This window comes from Micromesistius poutassou (genome assembly GCF_964030765.1).
Source record: "Micromesistius poutassou genome assembly, chromosome: 22".
Lineage (NCBI taxonomy): Eukaryota > Metazoa > Chordata > Actinopteri > Gadiformes > Gadidae > Micromesistius > Micromesistius poutassou.
In genome coordinates, this window is record NC_140292.1 from 878,392 (window position 1) to 899,345 (window position 20,954).

Genomic DNA, 20,954 nt, shown 5'->3' on the forward strand with positions numbered 1-20,954 from the left:
CACGCGCACACACACATGTGCATGGACACACACACACACACACACACACACACATGCACGAACATAGACACATGCATATACGTGCACGAACACACACAAGCACACACATGTGCACGAACAAAAACACACACACACACACACACACACACAGAGACAACTATCAGTCTACTTTAAAGGCCTTGCCGTTTGGGACATTTCCAGTGTTGTGGATCGTTTGATTTATATAAAAGCAAAACAAGTCCTAATCAGATAAAACAGAAAACATCAAAGATAAACAAGCCCTTCCTGTTCCTCTACACAAACCCCTGTGCCCACACACGCATAAACCCCAAAAAACAACCCCCACACATTCACTCGGTTGAAACATGTTTTTGTAGTTTTTCTTTTTTTTCCCCTCCTCATTTATCTGTGAGCTGTGGGAGCCGGGATGTTTGATTGACAGCCGGCTGGTTGTGTTTTCCCGCCTGCAGCGGTACCGCAGTGCGGTCTGACACGACAGGACGCCAAGGTTATCAGCGGCAGTTACACAGAGACCATCTCAAAGTCGCAAAACTCGCGCTTTGGGAAAGTAGTACTGCCTTACAGAAACCGAGGGGGTACATGAGGAGCGCTGTGCACATGTGGGAGTTATGAGGTGTCCTTTGAACGCCCTCTGTTCAAGTTTCTGTTTTGTAGTATAGGACTAAAGCCTAATCTGGGTGGTGATTGAGGTCAGGATGATTATAAAGTTGTACGGACACAACACATGTCTGGTTTACTTTGAAATACAATTCCTTACCGCGGTATGTATTTTTAACTTCATGTAACTTTTTAACTTGTATATAACTTGTATGTATCATTAAAATTGCTTAAAATCTGCAAAAACTGATATTAATTGACCAAAGCTCAAAATTCATGACATTTAACTATTGATATTTTAACGGATTATAAACCAAGTTAGTTAGTGATGTTTTTACAACACGTTGAAATCCTATTAAAATGTCCTCCTTCACAAAAAACACGGATATTTCCAGAACAATTTCCTGTAAAGTGACATTTATCCACACAGTTAAATGTCAAGTATTTGAATAGCAGTGCAAAACAAAAACAAATACAAAAGAATACCAGCTGGTATATAAAAACCGAGACTATAATCATAAGGCTCTCAAAGCTGCCACTCTACGGGGTACATTTATAAAAACAAACAATACACACATAAGTAAAGGCATTTCAACTTCAAATTTTGTTAAATTTAACATTATTTACCATAATTGACATTGCTCTCAACCGTCCACACTCATTCATTCATCCATTCATTTATTCATCCATTCATTTACTCATTCATTTATTCATTCATTCAGCCATCCATGTAACGAGGATTGATGCAATCATTATATGTGCTTTGGTTTTAAAAACAGTAGATAAAACGGAATGCTTAAAAGGGCTGGGGTAAACTATTTTAAGTATTCTACTAAACAAACATTATACTAAACAAACTATCTGGGCTGCAAAGCGATCAAGCCAAACACCTCGGAACAAATTCATCACATTCATTGTATTAACATAGAATCTACACCAAATGTTCTGAGTCGACGCACCAAATGTTTTTTCCTGCAGCTCAGTGTTCGGTCCGTGTTTCTACGGTTTAGTCTTGCAAAGAGTTCACAGCTTTGGTGGTCCGGGCGTTGACGAAATCAGTCTTCCTATAGCCAGCCTGTTTGAGACAAACACGAAAGAGGCCGGGCTCATCGGTATGATAATGTAACGTACGATATTAAACACTTGTTTTTAAACACTTCCACCGCCCTATACGTGCACCCTTAGCCTGGTTCAACTGCCGGACATTTTGGTTCCATCTTGGTTCTAAATGCTAGCTGGGTGAGCTAGCGTTCCCCATCCAGCTAGCGTTTAGAACCAAGACGGCCACTAGGTGAATGAGGCCCATTGTTTTTAATTGTGTTTTTCACACACATAAATGAAACACTCGACCCGACGTGAACAATAGCAGTGAGCTACACCTATGTTTACCATGCTAACAAGCCCCACTCTATCGTTCGTTATCTCAGGCTGAGGTAAACAAAACCAGACTGGTTTTAAATGACTTGTGTTTGGTCCGGACATGACCATGATTTTCTGTAGTGTACTGGCACTGTTTCAGGAACGGGAGAAAATGAACCGACTGATCTTCACACGGTGACCTTCAGATCAGCAGGGTGTGTGTGTGAGTGTGTGAGTGTGTGAGTGTGTGAGTGTGTGAGTGTGTGAGTGTGTGAGCGTGTGAGCGTGTGAGCGTGTGCGTACCTTCCGGTAGGCTCCGTGGAGGTCGCTGTGTTTCCACATGCTGTGAAGCAGGAGGCAGGCGGCCTGGCCGGCCCGTGTCGGACCAAAACTAGGAAACAAACAACAATTCATTGTCATTTCTTTTATAACATGTAATGGGCTGCTTGTACACGGCGCTTTCCTCCCCTCCGGCCTCAAAGCGCCTTTACACTCGGTGCCTCAGAGAAACACTGCGTGCTACAAAACACTAGAACATTATAAAACTCATGTATGTAGGAGTTATTTATTGTCTGCTGTGAGCCATTCCATGGATTGTAGACACTTTGAAAGCTTGAGCTATTTCTGTTGGTTTTAACACTGCTAATATTATACTACTCATACAGTGAGTTAAAATGCAACATCAGTTAAAATTAAAAGTATTAGACATATAAATATGGCTATATAGAAACCTATGTGTGATAGGCTGCTGATAATCAGGCGTTGTCACGTGCTCCGTGTGACACGTCCGTTTTTCAGAACCCCCCCCTGGCCCCACCCTCCACAATGGACTGACCCGTTGTCCTTGGTGCTGATGTTGATGACCTTGGGCAGTGCGCCCTGGTTCACGATGGCCTTGACGCTAGTGGTGTCGTTCTTGGCGAAGTTGGTGAGGATCTGACACAGGCACACAGTGAACTCGGTGGGGACCTCCGTGCCCTGGTCCGAGTTGGGCAGCATCCCCACCAGCTCGGCCAGCACATGCTTCACTGAGGGGAGGGGGATGGGGGGGTGGGGGGGGTAACAGGGATCATCACTCTGGACTTAGGCTGGCTTTACACGACAACGCTCCCGGGTGAAACCGACAAAATATTTTATCCTTTCGTTTAGACGGCGACAGCGTTTTCGGGGCTTAAAAACGCGAAGAAATTAACCCACCCTCCAGAGTGGAAATCTTAAAAACGCTCCACCGTTGCGTTTCCGTCTAAAGGGTTAACAATGCAAAAGTGTGTTCTGAGCTGCTCACGGTGGCTCTCGTCCCGTACGCGTTTACGTCACATCCATGTGCAGTACAGGCAAACCACAACAAACATGTCGGATTTCACACACTTTTGCATCACCGTATGCACGCAGATTTCCACCCAAAGACGCTCGTCTAAACACGGAATTAAAAGTGGGAACGCAATGCCACTTTTGCGGTTTGTGTTCAGATCGTTGTCGTGTAAAGCCAGCCTTAGCATGTAGTGGGTTTCACGTGACGCAGCGCACGTTGCAGCCAATGGATTAATAACAACTGGTGGCCTTAGAATTATTATCGTCACATTTGGAGTCAAGATGAACCAAGATGGAGGGCTTGAACTTCTTAAATGGAACTTCAGATCACATGATTGAAACCCTCCTATTGGGATTGAGTGGACTTTCACTAACTAGTTACTCTTTAGTAATTACTAGTAGTCACTCATAACCAGAGGGACGTGTGGTTAATTCTGATGCATGTCGTTAACAAACCAGTAGGGGTTAGATAGTACAGAGACAGGTCATTAAGGAGCAGGTAGGGGTTAGACAGTACAGAGACAGGTCATTAAGGAGCAGGTAGGGGTTAGACAGTACAGAGACAGGTCATTAAGGAGCAGGTAGGGGTTAGACAGTACAGAGACAGGTCATTAAGGAGCAGGGAGGGGTTAGACAGTACAGAGACAGGTCATTAAGGAGCAGGTAGGGGTTAGACAGTACAGAGACAGAACATCAAGGAGCAGGTAGGGGTTAGACAGTACAGAGACAGGTCATTAAGGAGCAGGTAGGGGTTAGACAGTACAGAGACAGGTCATTAAGGAGCAGGGAGGGGTTAGACAGTACAGAGACAGGTCATTAAGGAGCAGGTAGGGGTTAGACAGTACAGAGACAGGTCATTAAGGAGCAGGGAGGGGTTAGACAGTACAGAGACAGGTCATCAAGGAGCAGGGAGGGGTTAGGCTTTAGGCTCAAGGACACCTACAGAGGCTGGGGCCCTTGAACCCGGTACCGAGGTCAGCGGGGTCAACCTACCGAGCGGGGCGTGCAGCTCGCGGAAGCGGGAGAGGTTCTTGACGAGGGACACGGCGGTCCGCCTCACCGAGCGGTCTCCCTCCTGCAGCAGCCGGCTGACCTGCTGCAGGCCGTTCTCCCGCAGGACCACCGTGTAGCAGATGGCCTCCGTCAGCTGAGGAGGGTTCAGTCAGTGGCAGTCAGCCCCCAAATGTATCAAAAGATTACGTTTTATAGGCCTATTAGGATTGAAAATCTTTGTTTTTTTTTTTTAAATAAAATATTATACATAATATACACCATATACATAGTATTATACACTAAAACCAACTACAAAATTCTAGCTGGTAAAACGATTTTCCTTTCGGCACCACATTGAGGTCATGATAAGCTCGGACAGACAAGAGAGGAGCCGGCCGCACCATGCCGCGTCCGGCCGTGATGTTCTGCAGCGCGCCGAGCGCCGCCTCCTGGGTGAAGTTCCGGACGCTGCGCGCCATCAGAGACAGGTACATGCGCACCGTGATGGCGCTCCACAGCCACTCGATGCCGTGCGGGTTCGCCTTCTCCTCCAGCAGGGGGCACTGCCGCTCCAGCTCCTGGGGAATGAGCGGACCGTCAGCTGCTTAGTGTCAGGTGCTTGTCGCTCCCTGGAGAACGGGGTTAACCCTTGCAACCACACAGTATTAAGAGAAGGTGAAGGCCGAGATTGAACATGTTCACGATGTTAATCATTTCAACGTCCTACTGCACGTGAACCTTTTAACCGAGCTACACAAACAAAGGGAGCAAAAAGGTCAAATGAACACCAAGATTAAGAGAAGGTGAAAAAGGTCAAATGAACACCAAGATCTCGGCATTTTGTGTGAGATGAAAATGGTCTTATTCGTGCACACCAAGCTTACATTAATGAACCATTAATTAACATTAGTTCACATATTAATAAGTGTTATTATAAAGCATTTGCGTTAGGGTGGTTGGAGGAAGGACCCCCACCTTGGTGTTCTTGGGGGGGTGGTAAGCGAAGCAGCCCGGAGACCAGGTGGAGGAGGAGGGGGGCTGCGGCTCGGACAGCTCTTTGAAATACTTCTGAGGAATCTCCGACTCGATCGAATAGGACAGGTTGTGCAGAACACACACACAGTTCTCTGTGGCCTACGGGAGAGAGAGAGCGAGAGAGAGAGAGAGAGAGAGAGAGAGAGAGAGAGAGAGAGAGAGAGAGAGAGAGAGAGAGAGAGAGAGAGAGAGAGAGAGAGAGAGAGAGAGAGAGAGAGAGAGAGTTTGTTGAAGTAGGAGAGGAGCTTGGACAAGTGTTTCCCCGCTGTACAGTATGTAAATATTTAATCCATTATTATCGGCTGTATTGTGTTTTTTTGGTTTGTGTATTTGTTTACTTGTTTTTTTTGTTTGTGTATTTGTTTACTTGTGTTTTTGTTTACTTGTGTTAATTGTTGTGATTGTTGTTGTTGTTTTTATTGTTGTTGTTTTGCTCATTGATGTGCTTGTTGTTGTTGTTTTGCTTGTTGTTGTTGTTTTGCTTGTTGCTTGTAAAACAACAACAACAACAAGCAAAACACCAACAACAAGCAAAACAACAACAACAACAACAACAACCCAAACAACAACAACAACAACAACAACAAGCACACTGCAGTACATTGTTGAACCTATAGACTTGGTCTGAAAAGCCGGTTGCTGTGGTTGTGTTGCTGTGGGGAAGGCTCAGGGCCACACCGCTGGGCAGGGGGAGACGGGGATCCCCGGGGCTGACCTTGTCGTCGGGCTTGTAGTCGGCAATGGTGCCGCGGATGTAGTAGACCAGGGCGTCGATGAGGTCCTCACAGTCCCTCATGGCCTTCCTGCTGTCCGGGCCGGCGGAGCTCAGGTTGCTGGAGGAACACAAAGGAGCCGTTGAAGCCGTGCATCTCGTCACGGCTCATGATGTCACCGCTGTGAGATAGCATTCTGAACCGGACCGCGCCCGCTGAGATTGCTGTTCGGTCGCACCATGACAGAATCCTGGTGTGTAAATACCAGATAAGGTTCATTGGAATGTCATTAAATGCAAACCGACTTGAACAATGTTATCCGATTTTAAACTAATCCAGAGAAGGTTTTTTCCACGCCATCGAACCTCCCGACGTTATAACGTCAGCTGAAGCGTAACTCGTAGACAGAGGGGGTACTTCGGCGTGTTGCTATGGGCAACGTGTTACCACGGAGACACGACGCGGTAAACGTGACAGGAGGAGTGGGGCTCAGCTCAGCTCAGCGCCCAGAGCAGAAAGGAACCGGCGTGAATAATTGACTATGCCTGTCATCGCTCTCGGACGAGCGTTGCCATGGCGTCCGTGTTTGAGACAGCCCTCCATTTGGTCGGGGGCCCTCTGTGGGATCCTGGTTCAGAGAATACACAAACACGCCTGAAAGGGGCCGTCAATAGACTGTTCTCCCCGGTCCTCCTGAACAAGGAGGAGACTGAACTAAGTGGCGGCTGGGTCAGCTTTCTTCCTGGAGTACGTTTGTAAACGGAGGTTGTGTGACTGTTATGCAGGACAATGCACAATGTCAATATGTGAATGCAGGCCGGGGCTTTTATTGTTGTGATTTAACAAACCCCCCCACCCCCCCACCCCCCGCCTCCCCCCCCGCCCTGCAATCTGTTCTACTTCCTGCTTCCTGCTTACATTCTTCTCCCACCGGACATTAGGATGATTACATGTTTTGACAAAAAACAGCAACAAACTGGTTGAGTCGGATCCCACAGGAATCTGCTAATTACAGCTTTCTCCTGGAAAAAGATGACGCTTCCTGACGGCGATACTGAAAGAAGATCTTAAAAAGATTATCTGAGATCAAAAGCTCTGCTTCTGACACGCCTCTACGCCTCTACTGACAATTACAATGGCATCTATGAGCCGGTGAAACATTTACAGCTGAAGACCGCGTTCCTTACCGCAGACACCCGGTGGCGTTGTGGAAGGTGTCGGGGTCGGCCAGCAGCTCGTCTTTGGGGTTCTCCCCCTCGGACAGCCCGGAGCACGGCACCAGCACCTTGGAGGTGAGGACCGAGAAACCTTCCCGGGACAGGTGCTCCTTGATCAGGTCGTGGGACGAGAGGTTCCACAGGAGACCTGTCAGGGAGAGACCACGTGAGAGACAGACAGACAGACAGACACCAGCTGTAGACCTGTCAGGGAGAGACCGTGTGAGAGACAGACAGACAGACAGACACCAGCTGTAGACCTGTCAGGGAGAGACCGTTAGAGACAGACAGACAGACACCAGCTGTAGACCTGTCAGGGAGAGACCACATGAGAGACAGACAGACAGACACCAGCTGTAGACCTGTCAGGGAGAGACCGTTAGAGACAGACAGACAGACAGACAGACACCAGCTGTAGACCTGTCAGAGAGAGACCACATGAGAGACAGATAGACAGACACCAGCCGTAGACCTGTCAGAGAGAGACCACATGAGAGACAGACAGACACCGGCTGTAGACCTGTCAGGGGGAGATCACATGATGGACAGACAGACACCAGCTGTAGACCTGTCAAGGGGAGATCACATGATGGACAGACAGACACCAGCTGTAGACCTGTCAGAGAGAGACCACATGAGAGACAGACAGACAGACAGACACCAGCTGTAGACCTGTCAGGGGGACACCATGAGTGACAGACAGACAGACACCACCCGTAGACCTATCAGGGAGAGGACCCCAGGTGATGGGGTCCTCTAATGGGGATTCAAATAAAGAAGAATGAAGGGAGAGACCATTAGAGACAGACAGACACACCAGGCAGTAGACCTGTCAGGGAGAGACCATTAGAGACAGACACACACACACCAGGCTGTAGACCTGTCAGGGAGAGACCATTAGAGACAGACAGACACACACCAGGCTGTAGACCTGTCAGGAAGTGAGACCACGACAGACACCAGGGCTTGACGATTTCCCCTTCACGGAGATGGCTGTTGAGTCATTTAGCAGAGGCTCTCCTCCGACGCGAGGCGAGGTGAGTTTGATCATTAAGGAGCATGTTGGGGGGCTCTGTGGGCACCCTGCTCTCTACAGGTTAGGCTGGGGACATGGGGGATCGAACCCAGTACCTTTCAGCGGGGAGTCAAACCACCTAGCCGCTATAGTAGCCTACCCCAGGTTGGTGGGGCAGCATGGCAGTAAGGTGCTTCAGCCACGGGTTCGAACCAACAACCCGCCCCCTCCCACCTTGTAGTTGTCCAAACAACTTCTGAATCAAAGTCGAAGTTTGTTTCAGGGTCACGAAATACACAAACACACAAAATGCACAAACACATCAGAAAACGCAAACGCACCAAACGAGAGAGGCGCACAAAAACGTCAACAACATTGACTACTACAGCAACGACAACAGCAACAACGTCGACAACAGCGCCCACTGACCGGTGAGCTGTCGCCGGGCCTCCACATCGCGGCAGATACGCAGCGCCCGCAGGATGAGGGTCACGCCCTCGCTGTCCTTCACCTCCATCTTGTTCTCATTGCTCTGGTAGACGAGGTTCCGCAGGGCGCCGGCCGCGGCCCGCTGTACCTCCTCGCTGTCGCTGGGCAGCAGCTGCAGCAGCTTGGGGATCCCGTGGAGGTAGAACACCTGCGGGACGTCCAATTGGTTCACTGGGTGGGCCGATCGACCAATCACAAAAATGGCGTAGCCCAGATGGTTCCGTCTCGATTGGTTGTTTGGTTGATTGACGTCTCATCGAAAGAAAATTGACAAATGGGAGACAGGCGAGATGTACACTAGCGAGTACATCTCGCAAGGGTAGGTATTTCAGGGGCATTGTATTTCATAACTCACTTTCATCCAGACAGCAATCAATAAACCAAATGCTCTGAGAGAAAACCATCTGGTATCTGGTATCTGCCACAGATCTGGTATCTGTGGCTGTGGCAGGCCTGTCATGAGCCAGTCAAATTATTTCCTTCAGGCAAGGAGAAATTATACAATGGCCTACCTGTCTGTCTACCTACCTACCTGCCTGTGCAGTCATTGCACATGACCGGAGTCTTCCAGAAGGCTAGGCAGAACTAATGCCAAAGCATTTTGGGGCAGTGGCTTTAGAAGGGGCCTGAAGATAGTGGTGGGAATTCTTCGAAAAAAACGAGTTTACTCCAAAACTGCTCCAAACTGCCTCCACCAGCTTTAAGAATGAAGCTGGATAAGTCACTATCACTCCGTACAGACACAGGACGGATCGTACCATCTTCATCCCCCCCATGAGTACAGACACACGACGGGTCATACCATCTTCATCCCCCCCATGAGTACAGACACAGGACGGATCGTACCATCTTCATCCCCCCCCATGAGTACAGACACAGGACGGATCGTACCATCTTCCTGGCGTCGGCGCTGTTTAAACACTGCTTCTGGATGAAGCTGGCCGCGGTGACCAGCGCGTCCTCGCTGTCCTCGCTGTCCTGCGTCAGCGCGCTCACCGCTCGCTCCAGCGTCAGCTCGGGGGCCTTCACCACCGGCTTCCTGTCAGGACGGAAACACGGAATTAACAAGCAGGAAAAATAAATGAACGATTTTTGGGGGTTTTACTGTCACACACACCGCAACAGGGAATATCAAGCACACACACACACGTCACATTTTTTAACAGGACATTTTTTTGGCAGCTTTTTTTTTTTGTGAAATTTGTACATTTTCCTCTCTGTACATTTTTTCCTCTTTTATTTTCAGCAAATAAAATTTACTTGTATTTTTTTTATATAAAACCTTGGAAGAATCTTACGGAACCAGGACGCTGGCCCACTGGACGGGCGACTCGGGCTCCGCCTCCCCGCGGGTGTCCAGCTCCATGCTGACGGAGGACGGGGAGTAGAGCCCCTCGAAGACCAGCTCCTTCCGGGCTTTGACCAGCCAGCTCAGCCCCACCCCCTCCTCCTCCTCCTCCTCCTCCTGCTCCTCCTCCTGCTCCTCCTCCTCCTCCTGGCTCGCTCCGAGGAGCGCCAGCCCGCCGCCCACCACCCTCCTCTGCGCCGTGCTCGTCTCCCGGGGTCCCGGGCTCTCGAAGAGCCCCCCGCCTCCCCCCGCCGTCCTGCGGGGGGGCTGGGCCGCCCGGGAGGGGCCCCGGGGCCCGCTGTGGGCGGGGCTGCGGCGGGCGCTGTAGGTGGCGCCGTGGAGCCGCGTGGCGTGCGGGACGTCGGAGACGGCGTAGCGCTTGTGGGGCACCGACCCGTACGGCCGCTCCAGCAGGGGCGCCATCTTGGGCCCCGGGATGGTGTAGGTCCCCAGGCTCACGCCGCCGGCCCCGTAGCGCAGGGGGGGGCGGGGCAGCACGGGGCTGGGGGCCGGGGACACCTCCACCCTCCGCGAGGGGCGGCGCACCGGCCGGACGCACGCCGACGGAGGCGGGCTGAAGGGCGAGCCGTGCCTCAGGGTCTGGGGAACATGGGGGACACGGTTCTAATGGTTCTTTATCGATCAACATGGGGAACACGGTTCTAATGGTTCTTTATCGATCTTTATCGATCAACATGGGGAACACGGTTCTAATGGTTCTTTATCGATCTTTATCGATCAACATGGGGGAACACGGTTCTAATGGTTCTTTATCGATCAACATGGGGAACACGGTACTAATGGTTCTTTATCGATCTTTATCGATCAACATGGGGAACACGGTTCTAATGGTTCTTTATCGATCTTTATCGATCAACATGGGGAACACGGTTCTAATGGTTCTTTATCGATCAAACACGGGGGGATACGGTTCTAATGGTTCTTTATCGATCAAACATGGGGGAACAGGGTACTAATGGTTCTTTAATGATCAACATGGGGGAACACGGTTCTAATAGTTCTTTATCGATCAACATGGGGAACACGGTTCTAATGGTTCTTTATCAATAAGACATGGGGGGATACAGTTCTTTGGTGCTGTGGTTCTTTGGTGCTGTGGTTCTTTGGTTCTTTATCGATCAACATGGGGGGAATACGGTTCTTTGGTGCTGTGGTTCTTTGGTTCTTTATCGATCCAACAGGAGGTGAGGTGTGACGATGGTTCGTTTAACGAGGAACAGAAGCTGAACAGTACTTCTCTGCCTGGTGGTGAGCGCCTGGCTGAGCCGCGGGCTGCATTTGAGTATATTCAAAGCAGACGACAGAGACCTGAGCCCGGGTCCTCACCGCGGAGCGTGGCCACTGATTCGTTCTCCCAGGATACAGAGCGAGGGAGGAGTGATTTGATAGGTCCGTCGTTCATTACCCCCTCCAATACACAAGTCTACGCTGATAGGTTGCATTTTTTTATGTAACTTATCAGATCTAATAAAAATAGCAAAAGAAAGAGAGAAAGAAAGAGGGATAGATATAAAGAGATAAAGAGATTGGAGGAAAGAGAGAGAGAAGCAATAAACCCAGCACAAAGGAAGAAAGAGAGAAAAAGAAAGAAAGGAGGAAATAAAAATAGAGAAAGAGAAAAAGAGATAAATATAGAAAGGCCGGAAGAGAGAGAGAAAGAAAGAATAAGACAACAACAAAAAATAATGAGAGAGAGAAAGAATGAAGGAATGAATGAATGAAAGAAAGAGATAAAAATAGAAAGAAGGAAACAAACCAAAAGAACGAGGGAGACAAAGGAGGGAGAGAGGATCTTACGCTGGTGTGGGACCGTCCGTCTCTGTAGTCTGAGCTCCAGGACAGACTCCTCTGGGCCTGATGGACGCTACCTGGATGGTGGTGGAGAGGGTTAGCTGGTAATAGCATCAAGACATGTCACACTGTCTAATTATGTCATTACCTTACACACCTTACACACCTTACACACGTACACATAAATGGTAACGACGTGCTAATTACTCATTCCCACTGCGGAGGTTGATCCAATTGAAGATAAGTCAGCATTTAAAACGTAAAACTGATTTATGTCCCGACGCGTCACGGTGAGTATATGAAACTTGAAAGCATACAGGTTCAACCAAACGTTGCTACAGCTTTTAACGTGTTTCTGTGTGAGGGATCATATGCTTTAGTTGCGGTTGTAATCACACAACCTCTGATTGTCCGTACTTGTACGTTCAGGATTCGGTGAGGCATCGTCCCACGGTGGGGTTGTTATTAGAAAAGTGAAAACTAAAGGGAACTAGATAATCTAGTTTCGTGTAATAAATACTTCCTTTGGTTTGATGGTTTATTTAAAAGTCCCTTGTTGACAAATACTATGTAGTACCTGCATTATAGGCTACATGAGCTTTCTCTTCTTATCTACAAAGATCTCTCTCACGCACACGGATGATTTGCTACTCATTAACCTGTTGGGCCAGACGCCGCTCCATTAAGTTGGTGCGGCATGTTGACTGTGAGCTGTAAACCCACACACACACTTGAGCGATAATGGCAAACGGCCAACGGCCACGGCAGCTCGTCTACACAGCACAGTTCAATGTCTATATTTGTATTCCATTCTCTATGAGTTCGCCATGGCAGGTCTCCCAACTTCAACCATAACTTATTATGCAGGTGTTATGAAGAGCGTTTACTAAACCGCCTACCGTTCGAGGCGGACTTCTTCCCTTTGCGGGCCAGGGTGAGTTGGACCTGCTGCTGGACCCGGACGCTCCGGTCGACGGAGTGGAACCTGGCCGGGCTCAGGATGCTGTGCTCGGCCGGCAGGGCCAGGCTGCTGTCCAGGACACCTGAGTCCTGAGGAGGGAGAACGGACTTGAAACAACCCTCGTCCCCCATCGTGGATCCTTCCGGTGTCGGTCAACGACGGCTGGTCATCTCCCCGTGTTTTGAGGGCATAACTTCTCCGGTATCGGTTACGTATTGTCGTCCGGGGGTGTGTGTGTTTTACTGGGTAGACCAGGTGCTCGGTCCCAGGGCAGTGCGTTAGCGCTGTGTAAAGTTGCTTTGTTTCAGGGCGTCACCCGGTGTCATTTTACCCGAGGCTCTGTTAAAGCGAGACGCCCAATTCCGTTCCGCGGGTTCAGGTGAGAAGCTAAACGACAGGTGAGTCATTTGCGTGGTGACAGAATGAGGCGGTGGATGACAACTTAGTGGTGTTGTTTTTTGACTGAGCGAAAAAACTTTAAATGAAAGCACACACACACACACACACACACACACACACACACACACACACACACACACACACACACACACACACACACACACACACACACACACACACACACACACACACACACACACACACACACACACACACACACACACACACACACACACACACACACACACACACACACACACACACACACACACACACACACACACACACACACACACACACACACACGTAGGATATAAGTCTGGGATTCTCGCCTCCTCCGATTGGTTAGGGTTTGGTAAGGGTGATGGTGTGTTCCAGATGCCTCGGACACCAGCCTTCTGAGTTTCACTTGTGACGTAATTTCCTGTCTCGTAGCGCTTAAGCGTTCCCGTTCGTCTTTGTGATCGTGCCAGTTACATGTATGTATGTATGTATGTGCATGTATGTATGTATGTTTTCATTTTATTCTAATCGTTTTTTATTATTTTTATTTCAAATTGGTAAATGTATTTGTATATATACTCTTGTTTTTCCCACTGTACTGCTGGTCACTGTGAATGTATCCTAAGGAGGATTAATAAAGGACTATCTATCTATCTATCTATCTATCTATCTATCTATCTATCTATCTATCTATCTATCTATCTATCTATCTATCTATCAAGCAAACAAACAGGTAGGACTAATCGATACACGATCTAAAGGAGAGCCCTTCTAACCAATCAGAGGCGAGAATCCCAGACTTATCCTACGAACAAAGAATATCGCCTCCTCCTCCACATCATGGAGGACTCCGAGTCCACCCACACCCCCCTGCTGGTCGATGGTCATACATTAAGATCCTTGACAATATAGCTTGCAATTTCCGTATGCTAATCTTTCTTTGTTTTTTATTTTTTAAGGCGAAAAAATGTTCTGTTGTTTTTTTGTGTTTGGGAAGTCAAGGAATAATCTTTATATAATTTGTTTTACGAGCTGTAGTGGACGACACGTGGCCCTAGGGGGCGGTAAAGAAGCACATAATTCAGTCTTTGATCTGTCATAACAGTGTCATTAAAATTACATTTAGATTAACATCAGACAAGCTCTTATAAATCATACGTTTTATGATTCAAAGGTATACAGATGCAGTATTGCAAGGTGGTTCAAGAACTGAAACGAGCCAGTCAACTATTGAGATGCAACTTGGCCTGAAAAACTACTGACATACACACACACACTCTCTCTCTCTCTCTCTCTCTACTAAGAATACGTCTGTTTATAAATTGTATACACTTGTGTAACTATTTACTCACTTTTGTTTAGTAGTTATTTGTGCACAACAGTTATTGTCTTCAAGTTAAACCGAAAATTCTCTCACACACACACACACACACACACACACACCTAAATCCGTGTGTCCTACATCCTGAGGAACGACATGACAGTGTTGGTGTGTTTTCCCCTTTTTAATGGATGCTTCCTCCACCGAGAAAAAAAAAATCCCCCAAAACGTTAAAGAACTCCAATCTTTTCACTTTCCAAGACAATCCCATGGTGCATAATAGTCATCACACATTAAGACGGACGTATCTTGCGTGGCTACAGGCTGCCGAACATCCTCTGGAGACAACATGGTCAGAGACACATTGAAGCGGCGTTGGGCTATGACGACACAGAGGATGACGTCATGGCCACTCGTGTATGCAACATGACCCCCCAGTATCTAGTTAATAACTAGTTACTAATAGCTCTCCATGCTGTCGCCACTGAGTTTAATGGGGGGGGGGGGGGGGTTGGGGGGAGTTGAAAAGGTCAATCCAACTTTTCCAATTAAGCACAATGCACGCGCTAATTTGTAAATACATTCAATTTGTACCACCGGCTGTGATGTTGATTAGCTTTAGCTTTAGCCCACTGGACCGTACCAACTGCTAGGCTGATCCATCCACCACCAAACATCTGGAGGAGTTTATCGCAGCCGGTGGTAAAATAAGGGCCCCTCTTTCGATGAGACAGAGCTGAGATCGGCTCACAAGTGGATGAATTAACCTGGGCTCTGGGCTGGGTGTGATCTCAATGGTTTAGGGGTTCATGCACAACCATGGACCTATAAAGAATGCACAACCAGCAGATATGTGACCACAGTACATATAGGACAGCTGCATCTGCACAACATTCTTGGTGGAAAAAGAAAGAAAACATGTGGAATTCAACACTTCCGAAATGTGGATGACCTTGTGGTATATGTTTAAGTTTAATATTTATTATTTGATTAAAACTGATTGAAGACAATCGTTGACATAATTTTCTTAATCATACAATGTTAAGTATTCTATTACTTCATAATAATAAAAAATATTCCATTAAACGGTTAAGGATTTATTTGATTTGTCAAATAAGGATTAAACGGCCGGATATGCACATTTTTAGGTTTTCCACCTAACTGACTTTTTTTTGGCACAACAGTGTTTTCATTTAGTTGATTCATGTAACATCTGTAGTCTCTATAGCTCTCTCTCCCACACATACAACATAAACGGGGTCTCATGTCAATTATCAAATCGTTTCTTCTTATTTTTCCTTCTCATAAACCTGGTTCCAGTATTACAAACAATACCAACACGTTTTGGGATACATTTTGTTCCATGTGCCACTTTTGACAAATTCTCGATTAAGGACATCACGTAGGCCTAGAGTTTGAATCCCTTCACACTCATCCAAACAATCAGTCATCCGAACCAAACCAACGCGTTTGAGTCAGTGTGACGTCCAGAGCCACTAGCCTGGGTCTAGAGCGACGACAGGTGCTCCTGAAGCGTGTGAAAAATAATAAATACAAAAACAACTTTATCGACAGCAACTAAAGTTCACCCCTCCACTGGTCAGACGCCCACCAACCACTGGGGGGCAGGTTTCACCTCGTGAAATAAACAGGCTAAACATCTCTGCCCTTGTAGAAACACACATACACCCTCTTTTTTTTATCATTATCCTCTCTGATCATCGTTTATGGTAGACCATAGAAATCCATAACCCTTAACCTTCGGTTCCCTCAACAGCTTACTACACCATTCTGTATATTATTTTTTATGCATAGAATTCATTTAAAAAACAATTATGTCTGTTTTACTAATCCTGGTGTTCTGGGATGGTTGATTGTTTGAGGAAAAACTTCTTTAAAAAAGTGAGGTCAGTTTAGAAGTCAAACGCGTATACGTATTAACCAATGGTTACTTGAATGGCCTTTTTCTCATTTGTTTACAAGTTTAATATCTATTTATTTCCCTGGATTTGAAATGCTCTTCATTCATTGATCAGGTTTGATCACTTCCCCATAGAAACCTTCAAAATGCGGTTCTTTCTGACATTGACATTTTCTACATTACCACATCAAGTCACAAGCAACAACCATCATGTTGAACCATATCCAAACCACCCATCATCAACAACACATCAACACATTCCAGAAGGATCTTTTCACATCTCTTTTTCTTTCTGTCTTTCCTTCTTTGTACATTGTTAAAAAATAAACAAAAAAACAAAAATATAAAATATGAAGACAAGTTGTAGACGTGCCATTCCTGGTCACTATCGTCGCAACATTTCTTTTTTTAAAACATACTCTCAACATAAAGTCTCTTCAAATCTATTTACAAGTCATTTTCTGCGTTAAAGGTTTCAGTCATCATTCATCGGTCAGCATAGAAATCGGTCGCGGGGGTTTGAATCCAGACAGTTGGAAGACGTTGGCCGGTCGGTCGGACCTCGTACAGCAATCAGAGTTTTTCAAGTTAGAGAAGCGACTTCTACAGACCGGGTATAAATATGTTCTCAACACACAACTGTTACCTGGCGATGCCCGCAAGTATATATATATTAAAAAAAAACTCACACCGGTGTCCTCGCCTGTATTTAAACGACATGCTCCTTGCACTAAACTACAGGCTTCTGTTTGAGAGATAAATTGTTTAGTTGAGTTTTTAATCTCCAAATCTTGTAAAATTGTAAAAGGTGAAATCGAGTCACGTAGAGTGGAGAGAGCAGTTAAGGCAAGCCCTTCATTAGTAGACAGCTATTAGCCAATTCTTGAAATAGTTAAATATTCAATATTTTCAACCTGATTGATCATGTTTTAACAAGAGCATGATATTAGGCTTACGAGGAAGAGATTCTGTAGATAATTATATTCGTGAGTATGCAGATGTAGGCTATTCGAGGTCCAAAGCACTTCAAACTCTGTACTATTTAGTAGTATCGGTGACAACATGTTTGTCAGAGGCCAGACGTTTAGCTAAACCCGCTATCAAACAGGTCCGAACATGACCTCATCTCCCCTTCAGATCTGATAGAAATCGCCCGCACACATTGGCCGGGCAGAAACGGCAGGGATCCAATTATTTAAGGTGATCACAGTAAAAAAAAAGAAAAAAAAGAAAAAGGAGTTTAAGACAGAGATAGAAACTTTGCAGCGTTAAATACATCTCGAACAATCTCCTGACTCGACAAGACTCAGGGGCAGGGATTGGGCGAAAATATATTAACTGATTAAAAGTAGGTGTGTGTGTGTGTGTGTGTATGTGTGCGTGTGCGTGTGCGTGTGTGTGTGTGTGTAGCGTTAAAGGGACCAGAGAGCCGTCTATCACGTTTGTTTCTTCACAGGTCAAGCGAGTTAGCTCGAAGACGCTAACTCGGACCTAAATCTGCGGCCTTGTGTCGATGAGCGACTTTCCAGTTATCAGTTCAGTTCTGAGGTAGCGCCCGCCCCCCCCCCCCCCCCCCCCCCCCCTTCCTCCCCCGGCACGCGTCGAGTACAGTGGGATGCCATGACCTTTAACCTTTGACCCTGACCTCTCCGAGTAAGTTATGGTGACCTCGTTAAACCGGCCCACACACCTAACAAAGGTCAATTTAAACTTACCGCCTAAAACCTTAAACAATTTTGGATCAGTAAATACTTCATAAATAGGTAATTACCGAGATTATAATACTAATAAATATAACTATTCAGGCCATCCGTTTTTTTTGTTGTTTTTCATAAATCGAAGGCGACGTCCGTTCACAGCTCAAAGCCACGCCCACATAGCGACCAGTCATCTTAAGTTCGGGTCGATCTTGAATTTACCCTCAGATAATGCGACTAAAAACCAAAGTGGACGAGAACATTCACACGATGAACCTGTAAGGCGTCTCAACACATCGGATCGACGCGTCGCACGAGTCCATCTCTTCTGGCTCCTTCCTCTCCTCGTTTTGTCCGTTTGACCGTTAGCATCTCTCGGCGCCGCGAGTAGCATGTACGCTAGCAATGTTCACCCGCCAAACCGCGCCGGCGCCCGGCTTTGGCTGAGGGGGGGGGCGGAGTTTAGAGACGCTTCACATACTCAATAAACCGCGACTCCGTAACATAAACAAAAAAGTATACAGACATGCCAAAACAGAAGAAAGAGAAAATGCAAGTAGACTGTACAGACTTTCTGCGGCCGGACAGTAAAGTGGAGGCCAGGGTGGGGGGGGGGGGAGGGGGGGGGGAGGGGGAGGAGCAGTCCTATCTGCACGAGGAGCCCAGAACAGTGGGCGTGGGAGGGGCGGGGGCGCTGTAGTGGGGGTAGTTGTCGTTGGGCGGGGGGGCCGGGCAGTAAGGAGTTGCCGTTGGTGGGGGAGCAGCTGAGCTGGAGCCGCCGCAGGTACTCGGCGTGGACGGGCTTGTGGCTCTGCAGCACCTTGATGGCCTCGTCCACCGTGAACCACTCCCGCTTGCGGCCTGCAGGGGGAGACAGAGCACCACCGCAAGTCAGCTCACAGCCACTCGGGTTTAGAGATTGAGTCCTGAAATGAGACATATTAAGACAAAAAAAATATATATATATTTTTGTTGTATTTCTTTACGATTATGGACTGTTATTCACTGTTATTAAAGATGTAAGTTTCTGTTAGCTTGATCACAACTAAATCACACTAAAAGTCCAGAACGTTGCACCAATACGATTATCCCACATCTAACGTAGTCTCTCTGGAGATCCTGAACCAGTGTGTTGTGTATGTGTTGTGTGTGTGTGTGTGTTGTGTGTTGTGTATTTACTGCATGGTCGACTAATCCCAAATATAATAGTCTGAGGCTCGGGTGAGAGCATGCCCAAACACATCCCCACAAACGCACAAAAGCGATCAGAGCCTGACACACACACTCCTCCCTGCTGTACCCATAGAAACCGTTCGCCGGGGAAACAACAGGCAACACGCGTTCTACTGTAAATATTGAACACAGCTTTCTAAAGTTTCTACTGTAAATGCTGTACACAGCTTTCTACTGTAAATACGGAACACAGCGACGACTCAACAGGAGGCCTGTGATCTACCGCCGCCCGGTCGGTGAATGTAAGAAATGCCCGCCCGGTGTGCAGGGGCAGTATATGGGCTGAGGAGCGGTGAGGCACCAGGGCAGTTTCCATGGAGGGGCCCCAAGGCCCCTGGTATTCAGGCCAGTGGTCGGGGGTTATATAGGGCCCTGCTGACCTGGTCCTCCCCCCCCCCGCCCCCCCCTCTCTCTCTACACCCCCTCCATCACACGCTCAGATCTCCACCTGGCCCCTGTTGTCTCTCCTGGTGTGTTGATGGATGTCCTCTCCCTTACCCTGCCTCTAACTCTGTGTGTGTTTGCATTCAGCCGGACAGGAGGCCTAGCCTAGCTGGATGGTAATGTAACGTTACAGATCTCATCGGTCTCAACGCGAACGCGTGAATCGTATGCAAAACACGTAACATTTATACCACGCGCTCCTGGAACCCGATGCGCCGGAAACAACAAACCGGTGAAAAGCATCAAAAAACAGTACTCTGATCCCAGCGTCTCCAGGATCCATTCTGCACTGTGGCCGCATGCTCCACTCCTCCTCCTCCTCCTCCTCCTCCACCCACCTCCCCGTCCCTCCCCACCCCCCGCCCCCTCAAGCCCCCCAGCCCTTCTGGGGTCTCACCGATGTTGACGGAGTCCTCCCAGGCCTCCAGCGTCTCCGTCACCGTCAGCACGTAGACGTACGTCCGGTGCTTCCGGTCCTGGTTTTGCTGTCGGACGGCGGGGAGGAGAACAGAGGAGGGAGGAGAACAGAGGAGGGAGGAGAACAGAGGGAGTGAGTTCACGTCTTCAGCCGAGTGAGACGGAACAGGAGAGAGAGAGAGGCTCACACCGCTGGGGGCCCTCCACGGTTAGAGAGGAGGAGATAGAGGAGACCTAGCTTTTTTTTTTCTAACCCTTTATATTTAACTTTATATGTAAAGATACGATAGAAACTTTAAGTTACTATATTACATAATTTACATCAAAGCTGCAATGGCTGATAGCGCATCCAAATGGGGAATAGAAGATTCTGTTAATTAAACAAAGTCACATGTCTTACCTCGAATACGCCGAGCAGACGGCCCAGCTTGCCCTTGACCCCAGCCTGAAGGAGAGCACAAATGTCATGTTATTAATAATTATTAATAAAAAAATAAGCCAGACAAACTTCTGCATGGCTGCGTTGGTAATGATTATATGAATGATTGCATGTGCATGTGTGAATAGCAGGTAGATAAAAGGAGGAGCACATCACATAACACAGATTTCGTATCATCTAACACGACGCTCAGAGCTCAGTCAATCAGT

At 47.6% G+C, this 20,954-nt stretch overlaps 2 protein-coding genes across 2 annotated transcripts in view; both read right to left on the reverse strand.

The window, feature by feature from the left end:
- Nucleotides 1–1,315: 1,315 nt before the first annotated feature.
- On the reverse strand, nt 1,316–13,226 carry pkp2 (plakophilin 2). The gene is made up of 13 exons (XM_084486534.1): nt 12,810–13,226; nt 11,917–11,987; nt 10,049–10,698; nt 9,642–9,789; nt 8,691–8,898; nt 7,217–7,394; nt 6,032–6,149; nt 5,257–5,415; nt 4,683–4,859; nt 4,282–4,435; nt 2,813–3,005; nt 2,281–2,368; nt 1,316–1,693 (listed from the first exon to the last, which is right to left on the reverse strand). Exons 1-13 carry the CDS (start codon nt 13,000–13,002, stop codon nt 1,625–1,627), a joined length of 2,406 nt encoding a protein of 801 aa, XP_084342660.1. The 5' UTR covers nt 13,003–13,226; the 3' UTR covers nt 1,316–1,624.
- A 5,616-nt stretch (nt 13,227–18,842) lies between these two features.
- The window catches only part of LOC311367812 (diphosphoinositol polyphosphate phosphohydrolase 3-beta-like), a 13,397-nt gene continuing 11,285 nt past the window's right edge, over nt 18,843–20,954 (reverse strand). The window contains 4 exon segments of the mRNA XM_084486641.1: nt 18,843–18,938; nt 18,940–19,073; nt 20,287–20,374; nt 20,707–20,751. Coding sequence (XP_084342767.1) covers nt 18,858–18,938; nt 18,940–19,073; nt 20,287–20,374; nt 20,707–20,751 — 348 coding nt within the window. The 3' untranslated portion in view covers nt 18,843–18,857.

Bases quoted from the DNA above. Each gene is read 5' to 3' on its own strand.
- pkp2 (XM_084486534.1), bottom strand. From the start codon at position 13,002: ATGGGGGACGAGGGTTGTTTCAAGTCCGTTCTCCCTCCTCAGGACTCA. The intron at 5,416-6,031 runs GTCAGCCCCGGG...TCTCTCCCGTAG, and splicing joins ACTACAAGCCCGACGACAAG to GCCACAGAGAACTGTGTGTG. The intron at 1,694-2,280 runs GTACGCACACGC...TGTCTCAAACAG, and splicing joins TCCACGGAGCCTACCGGAAG to GCTGGCTATAGGAAGACTGA.